The following is a 23,204-nucleotide window of genomic DNA, read 5'->3' as shown; positions in this document are numbered from 1 at the left end:
TTTAATTTCTGTTCTAAATTATTATTGAGTAGGAAAAAGCATGTATTATTCATGTATTTTGTACAATCTCCTTGAATAATAATAGAATTCTTTGAAATTAAAGTTGTGACTCAGGAAGTCCTAGCTAGAGCAATCAGATGACAGAAAAAAATAAAGGGCATCCATATTGGAAAGAAAGAAGTCAAATTATCCTTGTTTGCAGATGATATAATCGTATATTTGGAAAAACCTAAAGACTACCAAAAACCATTAGAACTGATAAACAAATTGAGTAAAGTTGCAGGATACAAAATCAACATACAAAAATCAGTAGCATTTCTATATGCCAACAGCAAATAATCTGAAAAAGAAATAAAAAAGTAATCCCATTTATAACAGCTAGAAATAAAATTAAATATCTATGAATTAACTTCACCAAAGAAGTGAAAGAGATCTACAATGAAAACTATAAAACACTGATGAGAGAAATTGAAGAGGATACAAAAAATGGAAAGATATTTCATGTTCATGAACTGGAAGAATCAATATTGTTAAAATATCCATACTACCCAAAGCAATCCACAGATTCAACGCAATCCCTATCAAAATACCAATAATATTCTTCACATAAATAGAACAAACAATCCTAAAATTTATATGGAACCACAAAGACCCAGAATAGCCAAAGCTATCCTGAGCAAAAAGAACAAAACTGGAGGAATCATATTACTTGACTCAAATTATACTACAGAGCTACTGTAACCAAAACAGCAAGGTACTGGCATAAAAACAGGCACATAGATCAATAGAACAAATAGAGAACCCAGAAGTAAATCCATACATCTACAGTGAGCTCATTTCATCAGAGATGCCAAGAACACACACTGGGGAAAGAGCAGTCTCTTCCATAAGTGGTGGCAGGAAAACTGGATATCCACATGCAGAAGAATGAAACTAGACCCCTAACTCTCGCCATATACAAAAATCAAACCAAGATGGATGAAAGACTTAAATATAAGACCACAAACTATGAAACTACTAAAAGGAAACATTGGGGAAACTTTCCAGGACACTGGATTGGGCTAAGATTTCTTGAATAATACCCCACAAGCACAGGCAACCAAAGCATAAATGGACAAATGGAATCACATCAAGTTAAAAAGCTTCTGTACAGCAAAAGAAACAATCAAGAAAGTGAAGAGACAACCCACAGAATGGAAGAAAATATTTCCAATCTATCTATCTAACAAAGGGTTAATAACCAGACTATATAGGGAGCTCAAACAACTCTACAGGGAAAAAAAACCCTAATAATCCAATTAAAAAATGGGCAAAAGATCTGAATAGACATTTCTCAAAAAAAGACATACAGGTGGTAAACAGGTATATGAAAAGGTGCTCAATATCACTGGTCGTCAGAGAAAGGCAAATCAATACTACAATGAGATTATCATCTCACCCCAGTTAAAATGGCTTTTATCCAAAAGGCAGGCAATAACAAATGCTGGCAAGGATGTGGAGAAAGAGAACTTTCATATACCGTTGGTGGGAATGTAAATTAGTACAACCATTATGGAGATCAGTTCTCAAAAAAATAAAAACAGATCTAGCATATGATCCAGCAATCACATTGCTAGGTACATACCCAAAAGAAAGGAAATCAGTATATTGAAGAGATAGCTGGACTCCCATGTTTATTGCATCACTAATCACAATAGCCAAGACTTGGAAGCAACCTAAGCGTCCATCAACAGACTAATGGATTAAAAAAAAAGTGATACATACATGCAGTGGAGTACCACTTGGCCATTAAAAAATAATGAGATCCTGCCATTTGCAACAATGTGGACAGAACTGGAGGTCATTATGTTAAATGAAATAAGCCAGGCACAGAAAGGCAAACTTCGCATGTTCTCACTTATTTGTGGGAGTTAAAAAAACAATTGAACTCATGGAGATAGAGAGTAAAAGGATGGTTACCACAGGCTGGGAAGGGTAGTAGTGGGGGTGGGGGGGTGCAGAGAATGTGATTAATAGGCACGAAAAAGATAGAATGAGTAAGATCTAGTATTTGATAGCAAAACAGGGTGACTATAGTCAATAATAATTTAACTGTACATTTAAAAATAACTAAGAGTATAATTAGATTGCTTGTACAACCATACATACAAAAGATAAATGCTTGATGTGAATACCCTAATGTGATTATTATGCATTGTGTCTGTATCAAAATATCTCATGTACTCCAGAAATATATATATCTACTATGTACACACAAAAAAATAAAAATTAAAAAATAAAGTTGTGATTCAATATGAATAATGCTAACTACATATTAAAGCAATTTCAGTATAACTAGTAATTTTTTGTGAATATTTATATTATCACTGCAAAACCATAGATCTTTGAATTTTTAAACATTTTTGCTTAAAAGTGAACATTTAAGAGGGCAAACTAATGTTCAACAAGTTAATCTAATTATTTCCTAGCTTATTCAAAATTTGACATGCTTTCTATAGCAAAATTTGGAAGTATAATAAAAGTACAAAGAAGAAGTGGACTAACTCTAGTTTATGGTGGAAACATAAAAGACTTAGATTCTTCTCTTATGTCAAAGTTCAAATTAACTTCACATTAAATTAAATGAAAAAACCAGCCCTCCTCCATAGTTATCTATGCACTGTGCTCCTTAGTCTGTCACCTAAACTAGGAAGAAATACTGAGACAAACTGCAGTAAGGACTGAAAGTATGATATATAAAATGCTCCCTGACATTTTTTAATCCATTCAACAAACATTTCTTGAGCACCTATTTGATTTCATTCATTTCACTCAGTTCTGACATAGCCCTGCAAAGTACATACTGGTTTTATTCCAATCATATTACATATAAGGATATGTGAAGTTAAGTAGCTTGTCTAAGATCACTTGGCTGCTAAGTAGTAAAAACAGGGCAAGAACCTGTTTTCTGATCCTCAATTACTGGAGTTGTCTAACTTCTATACCATCTAATGATCTAGATTCCAATCCCAGCTCTACTACTTCCTGGCTACAGAACTGAGGCAAATCACTTAACTTGTCAGCTTTCTAGGTTCTTCATCTAGAAAATGGTGAAAGTGAGCATCTCACTAGATTGCTCTGAGAAACTATAACGAAAATGCTTTAAAAGTTATTAAAATATTTTTGCATTGCTATTTCATGTCATGTGCTATGTGATATTATATAAAATGTTTTACATTACAAATTGATAATTTTTAGCCATAGTCCTCTGGAGACTAGGCTGTTCTCCAGTATGTTGGAAATTTTAGGACAACTTTTGCAGTCTACCGAAGTTTAGGTGACATCAGAAAAATCTAGCAATTTCCTGACATAGGCCTACTTTCCGTAAGCAAGAAGAAAGTTAAGTACTGGCAAAATCTAACTCATTATAACTTTTATTTTGACGAGGTAGTACATTAATGTGGTTTAAATTTCAAAAGATAGCAAAGGATATTCAGTGGAAAGTCTCCTCACTTTGTCCTCTAGCTTCTCAGATCCCCTCGCAAGAGACAACAGGTTTTATCAGTTTCTCACACGTCCTTCCAGAAATATACATGTATCTGTGCCCTCTGACAACTTTTTACGTAAATGGTAGCATCCTGTACACATTTTTTCACCTTGCTTTTTTCCACTAACTTATCAGTAAATAAACAGTTTTGTTTTGGGGTTTTTTTCTGTTTTTATGTGTTTAGTTTTTACAAATGCATAGTACTTCACAGTGTGGGTTACATTTATCCTAACCCTATCCCTTATTAAAGGATATTTAGGTAATTTTCAATGCTGAAATGAGTAATCTTATATATTCAACATTTTGTAAGTGTGCAAGTATATCTACTGGATAAAAATCCAAGAAGTAGAATTGCTGGGTTGAAGAAGTGTATTTGTAATTTTTACAGATAGTACCAAACTGCACTTTATAGAGTTTGAACACTGGAGCTTGCTTCTCAAACCCTTAACACTACCATGTGAACCAGCAATCCCGCTTCTAGGCATACCCAAGAGAAATAAACACATATGTCCATAAAAAAACTATACACAAATGTTTGATGCAGCTTATTCACAACAGCCAAAATGCAAAATGTGGAAAGAACCTAGATGTCCATCGACTGATAAATGGGTAAACAAAATTTGATATATACCCATACAATGGAATATTATTCAGCCACAAAAAGGAATGAAGTACTGAAGCATGCTACAACATAGATAAACCTTGAAAACATTATGCTAAGTAAGAAAAGGCAGTCACAAAAGATCACATATTACAGGACCCAATTTATAACAAATTTCCAGGATAGGCAAATCTATAGAGACAGTAAGTAGATTAGTGGTTGCAAAAAACCACTGAACTGTTGTGTACGGTATGTGAATTATACCTCAATACCGTTTTAAAAAATACCCACCTCCCAGCTACCTCAGTTTACTATGTGTCATGAGCCACACATACGCACATCTGGTGTTAATTTTCCCTCAGATTTCCAACAACCATCTCACCACTTCGCAATAACTCACAATAGGCAACCCTTCTCATGTCTATTTCCAGAAGTAAACCTTTACCAAGGAAACCTTTTCCAAGGAAAAGTGCTATATTTATTGTAATACTTGGGTGCAGGCATACCTTTTAGATACTGCAGATTTGGTTCCAGACCACCAGAATAAAGCAAATTGCACAATAAAGTGAGTCATATGTATTTTCTGGTTTCCCGGTGCGTATAAAAGTTATATTTCTACTATATCATAGTCTATTAAGTGGACAATAGCATTATGTTTTTTAAATGCACATAGTTTAAAAATACTTTATTACTAAGAAATGTTAATAATTATCTGAGCCTTCAGCAAGTTGTAATCTTTTTGCTGGTGGAAGGTGTGGCCTTCATGTTGATGGCTGCTGACTGATCAGGGTGGTGGTTGGGGAGGCTGTGGAAATTTCTTTTCTTTTTTAAGACTGAGTCTCACTCTATCGCCCAGGCTGGAGAGCAGTGGCACAATCTCGGCTCACTGCAACCTCTGCCTCCTGGGTTAAAGCGATTCTTGTGCCTCAGCCTCCCAAGTAGCTGGGATTACAGGTGCCTACCAGCACGCCCAGCTAATTTTTCTTGTATTTTTAGTAGAGACAGAGTTTCACCATGTTGGCCAGGCTGGTCTCAAACTCCTGACCTCAAGTGATCTGCCTGCCTCAGCCTCCCAAAGTGCTGGGATTACAGGCATGAGCCACCGAGCCCAGCCGGCAATTTCTTAAAGTGAAATTTTAACCATGAAGTTGGTTGCATCAATTGACTCTTCCTTCCAGAAAAGATTTATCTGTAGCGTGCCATGCTGTTTGATAGCATTTTACCCAGAGTAGACCTTCTTTCAAAATTGGAGTCAACCCTCTCAAACCCTGCCATTGCTTTGCTTTATTAACTAAGTTTATGCAATATCCTAAATCCTTTGTTGTCATTTCAACAATATTCATGGCATCTTCACCAGTAGATTCCATCTCAGGAGACCATTTTCTTTCTCATCCAGAAGTAATTCCTCATCTGTTCAAGTTTTATCATAATGTTGCAGCAACTCAGTCACATCTTCAGGCTCCTGTTCTAATTCTAGTGCTCTGGCTATTTCCACCACATCTGCAGTGGTTTCCTCCACTGAAGTCCTGAACCTCTCGACATCATTCATGAGGAATGGAATCAGCTTCTCGTCAATGTTGATATTTTTATCTCCTCCCTTGAATCACAAATGTCCTCAATGGCATCCATCTAGAATGGTCCTTTCCAGAAGGTTTTCAATTTACTTTTTCCAAATCCATCAGAGGAATCACTATCTATGGCAGCTATAGCCTTACAAAATGTGTTTCTTAAGTAATAAGACTTGAAAATCAAAATTACTCCTTGATCCATAGGCTACAGAATGGATCTTGCGTTGTAGGCATGAAAAAAAATTAATATTCTTGTACATCTCCTACAGAGCTCTTGGGTGACTAGGCACATTGTCAATGAGCAGCAATATTTTGAAAGGATTTTTTTTTTCTGAGCAGTAGGTCTCAAAAGTGAGCTTAAAATATTCAGTAAACCATGTTATAAACAGATGTGCTGTTCCATTGACAGTATATAGGCAAAGTAGATTCAGCATATTCTTAAGGGCCCTAGGATTTGCAAAATGGTAAATTAGCATTGACTTCAACTTAAAGTCTCTAGCTGCACTGGCCCCTAACAAGAGAGTCAGCCTGTCAAGCATTGAAGGTGGCCACTGACTTCTCCTCTCTAACTTTAAAAGTCCTAGATGGCATCTTCTTTCAATAGAAGGCTGTTTTGTCTACATTAAAAATCTGTTATTTACCCACCTTCACCAACGATCTTAGCTAGATCTTCTGGATCACTTGCTCCAGCTTCTACATCAGCACTTGTTGCTTCACCTTGCACTTTTATGTGATGGTGATGGTTTCTTTCCTTAAGCCTCATGAATCAACCACTGCTAGTTTCAAACTTTTCTTCTGTAACTTTCTCACCTCTTTCAGCCTTCACAGAATTGAAGAGAGTGAGAGCCTTACTCTGGATTAGGATTTGGCTTAGAATGTTGTACCTGGTTTGATCTTTCGTCCAGACCATAAAACTTTCTCCCCATCAGCAATAAGGCTGTTCCACTTTCTTGTCACTCATGTGTTTACTAGAGTAGACTTTAAATTTCCTTTAAGAACTTTTCCTTTGCATTCACAACTTGGCTATTTGGCACAAGGGGCTTCACTTTTAGTCTGTCTCAGTTCTTGACAACCTAATTTTTTCATTAAGCTTAATCACTTCTAGCTTTTGATTTAAAGTGAGAGACAAGTAAACTTTTTCCTTTCACTTGAACACTTAAGAGACCATACTAGGGTTATTAACTGGCCTAAATTTGATATTTTTGTATCTCAGGGAACAGGGAGGGGAGACAGAGGGAGGGTGGGGGAGGGAAAGAGAGAGAGAGAACATGTTGGTGGTGAAGCAGTCAGAACACGTACAACATTTATTAAGATCTTAAGATCGTCATCTTATATGGGCATGAGCCATGGTGCCCCAAAACAATGACAAAAAGTAACAGCAAAGACCACAGATCACCATAATAGATATAATAATAATGAAAAAGCTTGAAATATTGTGAGAGTTTCCAATGAAGAGAACACATGCTATTGGAAAAATGGTGCTGATACATTTGCTTGATGCAGGGTTGCCACAAACCTTCAATTTATAAAAAACAGTATCTGAGCAATATCTGAGAAGTACAATAAAGTTAGGAACAATAAAATGAGGTATGCCTGTATTTTGTAACCATTTTACACGTGTAAAACTGTGCTACCATTTTTATTAAGTTCCCATCTTCTCTCTACATGTCACTGACGAATTGTTTTAGTGTTATGACCTAACCCCATCTTTCCCATAAGCTCTGTGGTTTTTATTGCCCATTTTGTACAGCGTAGTGATTTTTAGGAACACACAGGCCACATTACAGCAGAACTAATTGTAAAATCACATGACAGTATTTCCCCCAAATACACCCATTATTAGACACAGATTTGAAAACTGGAGAAATCACTAATCCAAAGTAACAAGATTTCAATCCAATTTCACTATTTAAAAATTTCAAACTAAAAGGCTAAAAGCAATTAATACCATTTGGGATATTATGGTAATAATGTAGAAAATGCTTTCAGTTGTTACACTTCTGTTTTCTAGAGACTTTATGAATATTAGAAGACGGTTCCAAGGGAAAACAAACAGTACTAATTCCTTTTTTTTTTTTTTTTTTTAGACACAGTCTCACTGTGTTGCCCAGGCTGGAGTCCAGTGGTGCGATCTCGCCTCACTGCAACCTCCGCCTCCTGGGTTCAAGCAATTCTCCTGCCTCAGCTTCCCAAGTAGCTGGGACTACAGGCACCCGCCACCATGCCCAGCTAATTTTTGTATTTTTAGTAGAGATGGGGTTTCACCATGTTGGCCAGGCTGGTCTTGAACTCCTGACCTCAGGTGATCCACCCGCCTTGGCCTCCCAAAGTGCTGAGATTACAGGCGTGAGCCACCACACCCGTCCCAAACAGTACTGATTTCAAAGGGAATAAGTCGGTAATTTATGAAGCCAAGCTACTCAGCATGCATCTTTTGCTCTCATTGGACTGTTACCTTTCAAATCACACAAAAATACCCTGTTCATTTCAGTTTCAATGCTTTTATCCATTCTCCTTGCACGAGGTGCCTTTCTCTTCCTTCTTGGTCTCACCAAATCATATACTCTTGACTTAAGTCCATGATAGATCATTCCCATCTCCCCCTCCATTCTTTACTGATGCTCTGTCCCTTTGAGTTCCTACAGCACTTATTGCTGGATTTACACATTTGTAATCTGATGTTATTTGCTCATTTTTGTCCCTTGAACAGATAAGCTCCTCAGAAAAAGAATCTTCCTAATAAGGCCGGGTGGGGTGGCTCACATCTGTAATCCCAGCACTTTGGGAGGCAAGGCAGGGCGGATCATGAGGTCAAGATTAAGACCATCCTGGCCAATGTGGTGAAACCCCATCTCTACTAAAAATACAAAAATTAGCTGGGCATGGTGGCGTGCACCTGTAGTCCCAGCTACTTGGGAGGCTGAGGCAGGAGAATCACTTGAACCTGGGAGGTGGAGGTTGCAGTGAGCCGAAATCATGCCAGTGCACTCCAGCCTGGCGACAGAGCGAGGTTCCGTCTCAAAAAAAAAAAAAAAAAAAGAATCCTCCTAATACTTCAGAAACCACACAGCTTAGCATAACACAGAGCACAGAGTAAGTGCTCAAGAAGTTCTTGCTGCTGGGTGATAAATAGGAAAGAATCAAATAACCTTCTGGCTTTCTTAGCTAGATCTCCACTATTTCTGGTGCATATCATTTAAATGACTTTCAAGAAGTTAAAATTTTAACTTAGCCATGCTGAAAACATATACGGCTGCCAAGGAAATGAAATCTCATAAAACTTGCGCTCGGTATCTTATCACGAAAAAGGCTAAACAAGAAATTATCATTGTTACACAACACATTTTTAGATTGTGGACCCCACTTCTACCTTATAAAATGTATGTAAGCAATTTTATTTACAGCAGTTTTATCACAGTGCCAAATTATCCCAGAACCATGGTTTTCAAGGCTTTCTTTTAATAGCAGAATTTTTTTTTTATTTCTTCTTCTTTTTTTTTTAAACAAACAAAAGGGTAGGTGGAATTCTACCACACAGAAAAAAGCAGAGCTGACCTTGCTAATGTGGAGGGAGGGGCTTGTAGTTCTGCCTGCCCTGTCCCCAGTCCCCAATTGCAGTGATCCCTTAAGGCATCTCTGAGCACCATCAGCAATGAGAAGCACTCAGAATAATCAGCAAACTGCCATGAATAGAAAAATACTTCATTAATTATTTTTTAATTTCAATATCATTATAATATAAAATTAAAACTTACCCATTTCTACTGAACACTCTTAGCCATGCTTTGAGGTTTGGTCCTAACAAACATAAGCAAGGCACAGTAGTAAAAGCAGACAAAATAACTGCAAATAAAAATGTTTCCAATGCCAACCTAGAAAAAAAAAGATTAATTTTTAAAAAAGTGTTAAAGGTACACATACACATACATAATCTTTATTATATAAGTAAAATATGAAATATCTTCCTATGCTTTACTTTGAAAGGTAATATGAATGCCACCAAAATGATGACTATAAATAATTTTACCACCAACATGTAGCTTTAAAAAACAATCTAGCAAGTATTTCGCTTTAATGATAGATTTCAGAAGTGTTAAAGACCCTAGGATCCATGCTGAGACTTTCATTGCAAAAACAAACAAACAAAATCCATTTCTAGATAGTTAGCTTTCTCCTCAATAGCCTCTGGAACTTTCTCTACAACTAGTGGTTCAATGTTAACATATATTGGAAACACCTGGAGAGCTGGATAAACTAAAGACTGGAGGGGGCTCTACCCCTAGAGTTTCTGACTGAAGCTTGAGTATTTGCATTTTGATAAAATGCTGATGCTGCTGGTTTGAAAACCACATTTTGAGAACCAATGTGCCAGACACATTCATTCTACTTCAAAATGGATTAGACAGGAACCACCATTTTCCATTACAAAGGTCTTGTTCTCTCCCATCTAGAAAAGAATAACCTGTCAGTTTAGTGTGTGTACGTAAAACTATGTATAAATATATATATATATATAAAAAAAGGTATACTTAGCAACACATATATATCTGTGTGTATATGTATATGTATCTCATCACTCATTTCACCGTGATCATTAATCACTGCTAAACTGAAGCTTCTCAAACTATGATAAACATTATGTAAGAAACATTCATGAATTTTGTTTCTAAGAATTTGAAATTTGTCAGTTCAGAAAAAGTGTTAAATTTTACCTTTAAACTATAAACACCAGCTTATTAAGCATTTGAATACAGGAATCTATTGACTTTTGTTAAGAAAAACTCCATTCAAGTACTTTAGAATCACATTTGTAAGAACTGATATGCTAATTATAACTAACTTACACATATAATCATAGTAAGTTCTCTCAGAGGTTCTAAGGGCCAAATACTTATTGGTATAGTATAGTTTCTCTACTCTCCCTTCTCTCAACATGCAATTGGATACTAGAAGGCCAGGTAACAAGAGTATTTAATAAATTAAGTTATTCTGCTGTTTTTTTAAAAAAGAATAACACTGCTAATGATGTTGGTGTCCTTACTTGATCTATTAATGATGCACATCATGGTTTTTCTCTAGTTGCTAAGAATTAGCACACAGTTCGGTAAATGAATGTTTTAAAATATAAATTTAGGGTGAAAATTTCAAACTTACTCTATTAGTGGTGCTCCATACAGAACAAAAATTACATGAAAGGAGAAACAAGACATAAGAAAGTAGATACAGCATTTCAAAAATCTGGTTACCTAAAAGAGAAATGAATAACCTGAAGATTCAAGATAATGCCTAAAGGACGATAAATTCTTGCATTTTATCTACAAACACAACTTGTTCCCATAATGTGTAAAACAGTTCAAATGTTCTTGGGTATACTCAAATCAGATCACATGTCCTGTACCGTCACATACACAGCCCTCGATACAGACTAAAAAAGCCTAAAAGGCAAATACCACCTTCCGCCCATATTCTACCCATCTGACCTACATGAGTCAAAAAGAGGTTCTGTTTCCATGGTAATACAGAGCTATGTCATTAATCAATATTTATCAAATACTGATTGACATCAGAGAGCTAGTATACAAAAAATACAGTATTATGCGATGATAGAGGAAATATCTGCAGAAAATAACAATTTTTTTCATTTTAAAACAAAATTCCTGGGAAAACTGCACTAAAAAAGCAAAATACTAAATAATTCTTGAAATCACACTCATATTACATGACCCATAAGAAAAAAGACCTGAACATCTACAAAGAAACATGAGATCTTCTTGATTTGGAGCTTAAGAATATATAAACATAACACATACATTCAGCTTTTCCAATCATAGGCAGTAAATGACCTAACAGAGCTTATACATGGTAGAAAATAATGTTAAGTGTGGACATTATTAGTAATAGCCAAGCGAATATCCACTGCAGTGAATATTCTGGAAAATTGATTCTAATATCTGAAAATTGTTTAGTCAAGGAAGGCCATGTTGGAAACAAGCATTACCACAGGTTTATATTGCAATTTCTGAAAAACCCATTAAGTGGCTTTCAGAAATGCAAAAATAATAAAAATAAACTGCAATGTCTTATTGAGTAAGGTTTAAAGATAGAATGTCACATGTATTTTTTTCAATGGTAACATAAAACAATGACTATATAGGCTCACAATATTATAATACGCTCTGAAGAAGTCATAATTCCACAATTAATGCAAGGCAAGGATCAATCGAACATTGTGGGCAGCCTTCCAGCAAGTAACAGCCTACCAATTTGGGGGGAAAAAAATCAGGTTCCCTTTACTCACTATAAATAACCTAATGAAGACTTGACGAATACTCTATTCTTCCATTAAAAGAAACACTAGCTCCATCCAAAAATCAGTTATTGAGACATAAGCCTTACCTTGTGTGATAATGAACTTCTTTTAGAGGATGTATTTGGTTTCACTACTAAATATAGTACTAGATTGACAGCAGTTACAAAACCAGAACAGATGCACAACCATGTCAAGTGTGTTTCCAATATTGAGAAGTTCTCCAAGAAGAGTGATGGAATGAAGACACTTAGGATAATTGAAAATATGCATAAAAGATGGGTATACAGTAGTCTCTTGATATCGGTATCTTTCATGGTGTTTTCTTGGATGGCTAGCTAACAAAAAACGAGAAAAGAAGAGCATATGCAATAACGACTTTTTCCATAGTCTTAAATGTTTTGACCCCTAAAAATAAGTCATAAAGTCAATTTTCTATGAGCAATGTATTTGTTTCAAAACACAGAAGATGCAGACGTGTAGATGCACATACAGACTTAGCTTTCTATTCTACCTTTTATTTTCTTAATATGGTACAAACATCTCTCAGAGCCTAAAAAGAACAAATTTACTAATTTCTTAAATATTGTGACTGGTTTCTGCAAAAGGGTCATGTTCTAGGACCAATAAAGCAATTCATTTAAACTTTTTTGGCCGATATCACAGAGATGAAATCAACTGTGTGGATTAAATTATCTACTGCCTGTTGGAATTATAATCAAAGTTTATTTATGAGGTTTCTAGAATGCATAGGTTATAATTCCAACAACCCCCAAATATACTTAGGCTGAATTGTTGGTATTTTTTTTTACCCTTGTCTAACATTACAGTAGTTCACATCTTCTAGCAAATGCCAAATGACACCAAGTGCACATTCCAATACTCAAATGGTGGCCAGTGGAATCAAGAGTTCAAAGAGCACCACACTAAACCAAGGGATCCCAATGCTTCAGAAATACCAAGATGACAACGTCTGTTACAGGTGTTAAATTCCAACCAAAAGCAGAACACGAATGGAAGGAGGAAAAAAAAATTACCGTCTCTAAAATACACGTATTTAAATTACCTGAGAGCTAATTGTACTGTTAAACAAGGACTTTATTAATTTAAAGTAACAGTCAATATGTTACATTATGGAGAATATTCCAGAAAATAGAAATATCTCAGAAAAAAATACTATACACACACACACGCGCACACGCACACGCGCGCGCGCATGGGCGGAGGGGCGCCCACTAGTGCGAAAAGCAGAAGGGCGAAGCTGGTGGGCCTTATCCTAATAGCTCTCATTTAATTCATCCAATGCTTTTCAAAGGCAGATATTTTACTGATAAGGAAACACGGCAAACAGGTGAGGTGGTCCAAGGTCCCATGCGCTACAGCCATCTCTCTGGTATAAGGAAATACACTAGGCATGAAGAAGCAAACGGATGGCAAGAAGGGACAAAGGGAAAGTTTCCCATAGATTCTATCTTAAGCTGATTGAGGGAGGGCAAGGGGATCAGGAATCCATTCTCTCAACAGATAGCCCTTCAGCGATTTTTCTGAGCCACCCTCGGAATCGCAGCTGCCATCAGCAGATGTGGATGTAATACAGTGAGCAGGACCCAAACTCAAATGTTTGCTGAATGAAGGAACCAGAGTAGGCAAAGAGGTAACCAGCACCGTGTTAGGCCCTGGCGCGCCCCCAGGACGCCTGCAGAAGTGCCACGGGCATGATCCGGCCCACCTCGCCAGGCACCGCAGCGGAAAGAAGGCTCTTCCGAGTGGCCCCCAGAGGAGCCTTCGCGGGCATCGCCGCACCTTCACCGGCAGCCCCACCCCAACCCGGGTCCCTCGGGATTCTGCCCGAGCCTAGGCCAGCGCGAGCGTGGGCAGCGAGGAACCAGCTGAGAGGCAGGATCAAAGAGCTCGGGAGTTGAAGACAAGGGAAAACTGGGGGACAGAGGCGAAAACTCGGATCCGAAAGGGGGTCTGTCCATCAGGGCACGCCGGAAGAGTGGCGCTCGAGCTGACGGCGAGCGCGGGCGGGCCGGGGCGCCGAGGCTCAGGGCTGCTTCGGCAGTTCGCGGGGGTAGCTTGCACCCCGTGAGGCGAGAGCACCGAGGGCGTCCAGCGGGGCTTACCTAACTCACCCTCCCGCGGAAGGGAAGCGGGGAACTACTGCCTCCTACCATCAGGTACGACGGGCGGCCCAGGCCCACGCGCAGGCGCAGGGCTGTGGGGCGGAGACCCACGGCCTAACAGCCAGTCGCAGAAAGGGAGGGGCGGGCAAATGGGGCAGCGGCTTTCCAGGTTTGGGGTAGGTGGGAGCATGGGCTTAGAAGCCGGAAGTGGGTTGACGTAGCCCGGAAGGGGAATACTTCCAAGTTGTAGTGTTGATGTTTTCAGCCTGCTGCTGCTGCTGCTGTTGCGGCTAGGGGAACCGTCGTGGGGAAGGATGGTGTGCGAAAAATGTGAGTTAAGGGGCCGCTTCTGCGGGAGGAGGAGGCTGGGAGAACCTAACTGAGCTCTCCCGGGAACTTTGCCTTCTCTTTGTTTTTTCTTCGCCCACAGGTCTCTGATTCTATCCGCTGTCTTTCTACCCTACCCTTCGACCATTTTTGCACCTCCCCAACGACCATACAGTCCTATATATTTTGTACTCAGAATGGTGTGAGTTCTGCACCTCCTTGTCTATTTCTGTTGCCTTCCCCCAGCCCCAGATCTCATCAGCTCTCCTCCCATATAAAAATGTTCAATTAAACCCCAACGACACCTTTCTGTCTTGGCAATTCCTGACCTTTCCTTTCTATTCATGTAATAAGTATTGTACTCCTGTCAAATGCTAGACACTAGAACCAAAGACTAAGGACTTTGCCTTATTCATTCTCATTAGTCATTATGCCAGGATATGGCTTAGAGTAAGCCCAGAAGATGTTTGAATTGAAAATCAACGTAAGTGCAAATTATTATTTCCCTAACTTAAAACCTTTAATAAATTCTCAGTGTGCAGAGAATAATTTGGGGATTCTATATTTGGAACCTGGCGTTCAGGACCCTCCACACTAAGGCCCCAACTTATTTTTCCAGCTTCATCTTCACTGACCCTTATCCTCTTCACATTTTGACCAAACAAAATACTCTTTGTGCCCATGTGTACTCTAAGCTTTCTACACCTTTCCTCAGAATGTGTCCTTTATCTAGTTTGCCTTCATCCTCTTTACTCGTTTTTGTTCACAGTCCTATTGCCACATATTCAAATCCTCTCTCTTGCCTTCTCCCCAGACTTTCTTTTCTTGGATTTCCTTAGCTAGGGTTATTTCTTCCTGCATGGAATTTCTCCTAGTACTTTAGCTCTCAATTATTATACCTTTTATTTTTTAAGCTTACATTTTGGTTGAATGGTTCTTTTTGGGGGGAGGGTCTCTGATCCCTCTGATAATCTGATGAAAACTATAGACTCTTGCCAGGAAAAACAAATGAATATATAAAAGGTTTGTGTACAACTCCACCTTGTTCACATATCTCTTAAGATCCACCTGTGGAACCCAGGTTACAGATTGCTGTTAAAGAAATTAGTATACTATAATCTCTTTAAAATTGTGTCTGATTCATCACTTTATTTTTCTCAGCACTTTGTATAGTTTATACATGATAGATGCTTAGTAAATATTTATGGAACAAATAGACTTACCAGATTTGTTTAAAGTATTTAAAGTATAAACAAACAGTGAAAGCTTATTATAAGTCATCTTATTATCCTACGGATTTTACTGAGGGTCAGTCATTCATTGGCCACAGTTAACATGAGTCTCAGTTGGCTGGCTGCTCTCCCAGCATTAACAAGCTGCTACGGTAATAGCATTGATAGTCAATACCATTGTGAACCTTAGGCACAATGTAATGCACTTATTAAATAGTAAATTTTAATTTTCCTTGTACTATCTTGTTCTAACAGGTGAAAAGAAACTTGGTACTGTTATCACTCCAGATACGTGGAAAGATGGTGCTAGGAATACCACAGGTATTTCTTCTTTTAGAAAATAGGAATTTAACCAAATACTTACTGTGAATAATACTTCAGCTTTTACATTATTTGTACAATGAAATGTTATGTGTTCAAAGTATTTTATCTATTAAACATTAAAGAATACTGGGTCCCCAAGTGATTTAATATCTTCTATTTAGTTCTCAGTTATTTGTACAGGTTCCTAATATCAGGAGATAGCAAAATTATTAAATGATTGTCAAGTGATGGCAATATCACAGTATTTGATTATCACAGTATTTGATTTGATTCAGCTTATTTAGAGTCTAATTTCTGCACTCTTCTGAGGAGAAATTTTTTTTAATCTTCTGATTTTTATATTCTTGAATAAATGCTTTAACCCATTTTACCTTCATTATCATTAATTACTTATGATGAAGTATTTACCTTCATTATTATTAAATACATATAGTAAAGTATGTTTTCAATGGGTAGAAAAATAAACATTTTCATTATATTCAAGGTCTATGACACTGCAGTAGTGGCTTCTAGATTTTACGCTATATAGAGTAAATATAGACCCATTCCTAAAGTACTCCCTTGAGTCTGAGAAATAAAATGATTGTATTTTATACAAATGTTTACTGTTTCCCTAATGTTTTCTTTTTAAGCAGTGTCTTAATAACCTATTAAATGAGGATTTAAAGATTAGATATAGGCTACTATTTTGGTAGAAAGTCAAGGAATGAACTTCTTAATATTATATGTTAAATGTATAAAAATAACCCACTAAAATATCTTTTATTCTGATACAGAAAGTGGTGGAAGAAAGCTGAATGAAAATAAAGCTTTGACTTCAAAAAAAGCAAGGTGAGTAAGAGGATCCATAGATGGGTCATATAAATTTCCTTCTTTTAGTATTAAGTCTGCTGGAGTGAATTTGATGTACATCATTCCATTTGCAATAAAACAGAGTTAGGTGGTTCCTAGCACTCAGAACCAAGCTATCTGTTATAATCCGGCCGCTTGTACCTTATTCCTCCTCACTGTATCAATATATGAAGATATTAGTGTTATTCTCTTACAGTTTCACCAGAAAACATGACTTTTATTTTATCTCCTTCTTAATTATCCTATGAATCAGAGACAGCAGGGAAATGTGGAAAGATCATAAGCTTTGGAGTCAGACCTAAATTTGAATCTAGACTCACTGTCTAGCCTTTTGACCTTAAGCAAGTTAAGCAAGTTTCTTGACCTTTCTAAACTTTACTTTTTCCTGAGAATTGGGTAAAAAGTCTCCCATCTTAAAAACAAGTTTTTGATACCACACTTTATTATATCCAGTCTTAAAAATTCAGCTGGGTAAGGTGACTCACACCTGTAATCCTAGCACTTTGGGAAGCCAAGGCAGACAGATTACTTGAGCCCAGGAGTTTGAGACCAGCCTGGGCAACATGTGAAACCCTGTCCTACAAAAGATAGAAAAATTAGCTGGGTGTGGCAGCACACGCCTGTAGTCCCAGCTACTCAGGAGGCTGACGTGGGAGGATCACTTGAGCCCAGGGAGGTCAAGGCTGCAGTGAGCCAGGATCGCACTACTGATCTCCAGCCTGGGTGACAGAGTGAGACTCTCTTTCAGAAAAAGAATTTCGTGAACCCTTTCATCTGCCATCCGATTTCTTTGCTCCCCTTCACATCAGAAGTTTTCCAAAGTCTTACCTAGACACTTTTTCAGTGTCCTTAAGTTCCTTTCCTTCCTTCAGCCACTCTAGTCATGTGTTATCCCCACAACAGCCCTGAAACTGTTCTTGTCGAGATCACAAGCGACCTTTTAGAGTGACTTCAATCTACTGGCTTTAAATTCAAGCTATATGTTATATATATATATATATAAAATAATATTATTTTATATATATAACTCCCAAATTTATACCTCTGGCCTGACTTCTCTGAGCTGTAAACATAAATCTAGCAGCTTATCTGACATACCTCATTTAATGTCTAACAGGCCACTTCTTTTTCCTTCCGTCTTCTCATCATAGTAGCATCACCCTCTAATCCAGTTGTTGAAGCCTAAAAGCTAGAATTCCTCACTGAGTCCTCCCTTTCCCCTACTTCCCCTAACCATTCAGCAAGTTCTTTGGATCTACCTCCAAAATGTAAAATGTAACCTGAAACCACCTGCTTCTGTCCATCTCACTGCTGTTATCCTGTTCCGAACCACTGTTATTTCTTACTTGGAACTGTAATAACTATTGAACTGTCTTCCTGCTTCTTCTCTAGTTTCCCCCAGTTGTCTCATAGTAACGAGAGTGATCCTTTACAAAGTTCCTTTGCTTAAAATCTGCCACTGGTTTTCTTTTTCACATAGAATAAAATCTAAGCCCCCTACCATGTTCTTACAAGGTCCTCCTTGATAGGACCCCTCCCACCTCTCTGGCTTCGTATTGTACCACACTGCTCCTCATTCATCATATGCCGTCCTTATTAGTTCTGCCAAGCCCACTCCCATCCAAAGAGATTTGTACTTGCTGCTGTCTCCTAGGAGTCTTCCGTTGGAGCTTACGTATCTGCCTCCTTCTTGTTTGGGTCTCAGCTTCAGAGAAGTTTCCCTAATCAGCATCTAAACTAATCTCTTCTTTCCTTTTCCTCATCTCTGCCTTAGTATCCTGTTAGAATTTTCTCTATAATGCCACTGTTTGAAAACCTTGCTTGTTTTATTAGATTGTCTGTTTCCTTACTTACTGTTTACCTCTTCTCACTAGAATATTATCTGATGAGGGCAAGGGCTTTGCCTATCATGTTCATCTTTGGTATTTAGAACAGTAAATACCATGTAATAGTAAGCACTCAGTATATATTTGCTGAATGAATAAATACCTGTTTTCTGATGTACATCATTCCATTTGCAATAAAACAGAGTTAGGTGGTTCCTAGCACTCAGAACCAAGCTATCTGTTATAATCCGGCTGGTTTTACCTTATTCCTCCTCACTGTATCTAATCCCAAGGATTAGAAATAACAACAATAAAGCCTTAACTACATACAGTGCCTGGCACATAATAGCATCTTTAATGCAGAGTCACACTATATATTGTTGACTGATTTATTGACGTCTTTGAGGACCATTCTGTTTTTATTAACTGAGCTATTATTTGTACAGATTTTATGGTTTTATATACTTCCACTTCCTTTATGCTCTCAAACTTACTCTGATATCGTTAAAAAGTAGCTGTTACTCTTGGGTACTCTCTCACTTTGGAAAATGTACTACAGTATTGCTTTGAATCTATGGTACCGTTATTTATAAGATGCATTGTTACTTTAAGAAAAAACTCTGCCAGTTTTAAGATTTCGAAGGTTAGGCCAGGTGCAGTGGCTCACGCCTGTAATCCCAGCACTTTGGGAGGCCGAGGCAGGCGGATCACAAGGTCTGGAGATCAAGACCAACCTGGCTAACATGGTGAAACCCAGTCTCTACTAAAAATACAAAAAAGTTAGCTGGGCGTGGTGGCGGGCGCCTGTAATCCCAGCTACTCGGGAGGCTGAGGCAGGAGAATGGCATGAACCCACGAGGCGGAGCTTGCAGTGAGCTGAGATCACACCACTGCACTCCAGCCTGGGCGACAGAGCGAGACTCCATCTCAAAAAAAACAAAAAAGAAGATTTCCAAGGTTAAAATGTGTATTTTTGAATAATAAAATATGGGTTTAAGAAAAAATAGCCTCTGGAAATGCATGTCCAAACAAATTGAACTTGTTGAAAGGAAGAAGAGTACCTATCTTTTGTAGGGAGTAAAGTGATATTCTCAGCTGGGCGTGGTGGCTCACGCCTCTGATCTCAGCACTTTGGGAGGCCGACGCAGGCGGATCTCCTGAGGTTGGGAGTTCGAGACCAGCCTGACCAACATGGAGAAACCCCGTCTCTACTAAAAATACAAAATTAGCCAGGCGTGGTGGCGCATGCCTGTAATCCCAGCTACTTGGGAGGCTGAGACAGGAGAATTGCTTGAACCTGGGAGGCAAAGGTTGCAGTGAGCCAAGATTGCACCATTGCACTCCAGCCTGGGCGATAGAGTGAGATTCAGTCTCAAAAAAAAAAAAAAAAGTGATATTCCCTGTAGTTTGGAAAAATTAACCTTTGTAAATGGGCTGTTGTGCTATACCCAAGAGAAGACACCAGGTCTAGGATGGTGTTTTGTATCTAGTTTATGAGGATCATTACAAAAACTCATTTTGTAGTTAGGGAAGCACATTTAAAGCAGAGTATTATTGCCATTTTAGGGGAAAGTATTTCTTTTTTTCACTCCTGTCAGTATAAGATGGCATTTTTATATAGTGGAATCCCTTTTATCTAAAAGGATTGAGTCAGTTAATTAAAAATGTCAGCTAATGTAAGCAGTCATTAAAAGATACACATACCTTATTTTAAATTAAAGCACATAACTGTAGATGTATTAATCATTTGGTATTGAAACAAAGCCTTTTGAACATAAATCGACTGATAAGTGCCCTACATGATTGTCGTCACAAAAATCACAATCAGAATATGTTCAGTATCTTTAAAGTAGAGCAAAAATTGATGCTTGAGGTGTGGAGTTCCTTTCCTAGTGATTTTCCCCCAGTTTTCAACAGTTGTCTTACCCATACCTAATTCAATAGCAATTCAGATGATTCCTGGTCATCCTAAAATAGTCACTTAGGTTTTATGGAATCAGTCACTCTTTTTGCACCCACATTTCATCAGTTTCCATGATATTTATGTCACACAAATAGAATGACAGATACAATTGATATGAACACGTCAAGAATAAATACTGTACAACTGATTCTTTATAAGTATATATCTCACATGGATGGAGCAGAGCAGAGATGTACAGGCATATCGGACAGTAGCCGTCTGGAATAGGCTAAACCCATCAATTGTAGAGGTTGATGGAGGGATGGAGAGCATGGATTAATCCTGTGTGTTGCGTAAGTGGGGTTATTTAAGAGTGTTTCTAGTGTAATATACAATTTTCTCTCTTTAAAAAAAATTTCTAGATTTGATCCATATGGAAAGAATAAGTTCTCCACTTGCAGAATTTGTAAAAGTTCTGTGCACCAACCAGGTTCTCATTACTGCCAGGGCTGTGCCTACAAAAAAGGTAAGTTTCTTTTAATACCATTTTCTATTCATAAAACCTACTTCATTTGCTGCTAATTTGGTTAACAGAAAAGATGTAGCCTGTCATAAATTCTGTTAGCCAGACACTCTCTTTATCCTAAGGCAAAATAGAACCTAAAACCTGTTTATAATTAAAAGTATATATATATATATATATATTTTTTTTTCTTTTCTTTTCTTTCCTGATGCTGTTAAATTATGTTTTAAGCTTCAGGATTGACTTAAACCAAACAGTTGGTATTATGATTTGATTGATCACATATCTTCTTTTGTTTCAGGCATCTGTGCGATGTGTGGAAAAAAGGTTTTGGATACCAAAAACTACAAGCAAACATCTGTCTAGATGTATTGGTGGAATTTCTGGCTTTCTAAATGATTTTACTTTCTGCCTTGAATTTTCAAGGCATAGATGTCAACTTATAGTATAACATTTTAAGACGATTAAGTATAAACCAGAGAATTTGATTGTTATTCATTTTGCTCTCATGTTCTAAACAGCAACAGTGTAACTAGTCTTTTGCTGTAAATGGTTATTTTCCTTATAAGCATTTTAAGAACTAAGTGGCAAATTCCATGAAAATATTTCTCAGTTCTGTATGCACTTTTATTTAACATTATTCGTATAATTCTCCCCCCCCCCACTTTATTTATAGATACTGCAAAAGTAAGAAGATAATAGATATTTTGCTCTGAATTTGGCATCCAGATTTAACATTTCTCCCCTCACTCTCTTACTGGTGTCATAGTTATTAGAATCAGCAGCCTGTTAACTAATTGCAGTTTCATAGGATATATAAATGTTTCAAGCCATTATTGCTGAATGGTTCTTTAGTTATTAACCTAGACCCAAATCAAAGACCAGTTGGATTTACGATATTGTTTATTTGTTCTTGCAGCCAAAGTGCCAGTTCCTTTAATATGTGACCAAGAACACAAGGAGCATCCATATGTCCAAATAAATACACTGAATTTTAGAAAAACATATTACTTTGAATTCAAATTGTCGTGAAAACCAGAACAGTGTTTGTCCATGTTGCATGTAATGAAAATAAATCCCTACTCTGAGAAAAGCTCTTTGAAGCAAAAACCAAACTTTTTTTTTTTTTTTTTTACCTCCTGTCTTGCCCCCTGAAAGAAATAAATAAAGCAAACATCTTGACTCTCCCTTTTTAAAATTTGTTTTGTTTTTTTTTTTTTTTTTTTGGATACAGGATCTGACTCTGTTGCCCAGGCTGGAGTGCAGAGGATATCATCAAGCTCTCTGCAGCCTCCATCTGCTGGGCTCAAGCACTTCTTCCACCTCAGCCTCCTAAGTAGCTGGGGACTACAGGCGTGTGCCACTGTGCTCAGCTAGTTTTTATTTTTAGTAGAGACCAGGACTCGCTATGTTGCCCAAGCTGTTCTCGAACTTCTGATCTCAAGCAATCCTCTGGCCTCAGCCTTCCAAAGTGCTGGGATACAGGTGTGAGCCACAGAACTTGGCCTCTCTCTTTCGTTTTTTTTAACACTACAGGTTTCAAATGAATACTTTTCTTATGTTGCCTTCAGAGGTTCAGGACTTCTGCTTTTAAAACCTGAAGCCTACCATGGGAGACCAAAAAAGCATTCCCTATTTCCAACTGCAGTATGTATAAATACATATCACTACAAAATGTATAGAAAGTGTGATGAGATACATGAATGGCATTTTTATTGGTCATAACATTTTGATGAAAAGCATTTAAAGTTTTAACTTTATAAGGCTTTTCAAAATGTGTTTTTCTGAGATACATTGTTATTTATTCATATCCAGAAAAATTACAAGGATAATGCAGAATATAATAATTTCTCTGAGAGCAGGACGTATCCTCTCATGCTTAATCAGTTTGGGGTTTTTAATTATAACATAGGGAACTCATAACGACCTGGTCAGAGAGCGTCCCAGATCCATTAAAGATTGGATTAATTGACTTGGAGAAAAGTACATTTCTCAGGGATCAACTAGAATCTGGACTTGCCTAACTCACATTTCATTTTTTTTTGTTTTTTTTTTAGAATTTCAACTTTTATTTTAGATGTAGGGGGTA

General features: G+C 37.5%; 2 protein-coding genes across 5 annotated transcripts in view; one reads left to right on the top strand and one right to left on the bottom strand.

Moving 5' to 3' along the window:
* PIGF (phosphatidylinositol glycan anchor biosynthesis class F) overlaps positions 1-14,257 on the bottom strand; it is a 39,999-nt gene extending 25,742 nt beyond the window's left edge. The window contains exons 1-4 of one of the 4 annotated variants that reach the window (XM_054473140.2): positions 14,129-14,257; positions 12,092-12,340; positions 10,850-10,941; positions 9,451-9,567 (exon numbers count right to left, since the gene is read on the bottom strand). In XM_054473140.2, the coding sequence (XP_054329115.1) occupies positions 9,451-9,567; positions 10,850-10,941; positions 12,092-12,319 (437 nt within the window). In that variant the 5' untranslated portion in view covers positions 12,320-12,340; positions 14,129-14,257. The remainder of the gene's footprint in view (positions 1-9,450; positions 9,568-10,849; positions 10,942-12,091; positions 12,341-14,128) is intronic. The other 3 variants (XM_054473131.2, XM_054473146.2, XM_054473155.2) reach the window with 3 other exon arrangements.
* CRIPT (CXXC repeat containing interactor of PDZ3 domain) lies at positions 14,252-22,313 on the top strand. The gene is made up of 5 exons (XM_054473203.2): positions 14,252-14,458; positions 15,943-16,008; positions 16,788-16,842; positions 21,015-21,118; positions 21,417-22,313. Exons 1-5 carry the CDS (start codon positions 14,443-14,445, stop codon positions 21,479-21,481), a joined length of 306 nt encoding a protein of 101 aa, XP_054329178.1. The 5' UTR covers positions 14,252-14,442; the 3' UTR covers positions 21,482-22,313.
* Positions 22,314-23,204: the final 891 nt, after the last annotated feature.

Source organism: Pongo pygmaeus, chromosome 12 (assembly GCF_028885625.2).
Source record: "Pongo pygmaeus isolate AG05252 chromosome 12, NHGRI_mPonPyg2-v2.0_pri, whole genome shotgun sequence".
NCBI lineage: Eukaryota > Metazoa > Chordata > Mammalia > Primates > Hominidae > Pongo > Pongo pygmaeus.
This window is presented reverse-complemented; position numbering and strand designations above follow the sequence as displayed.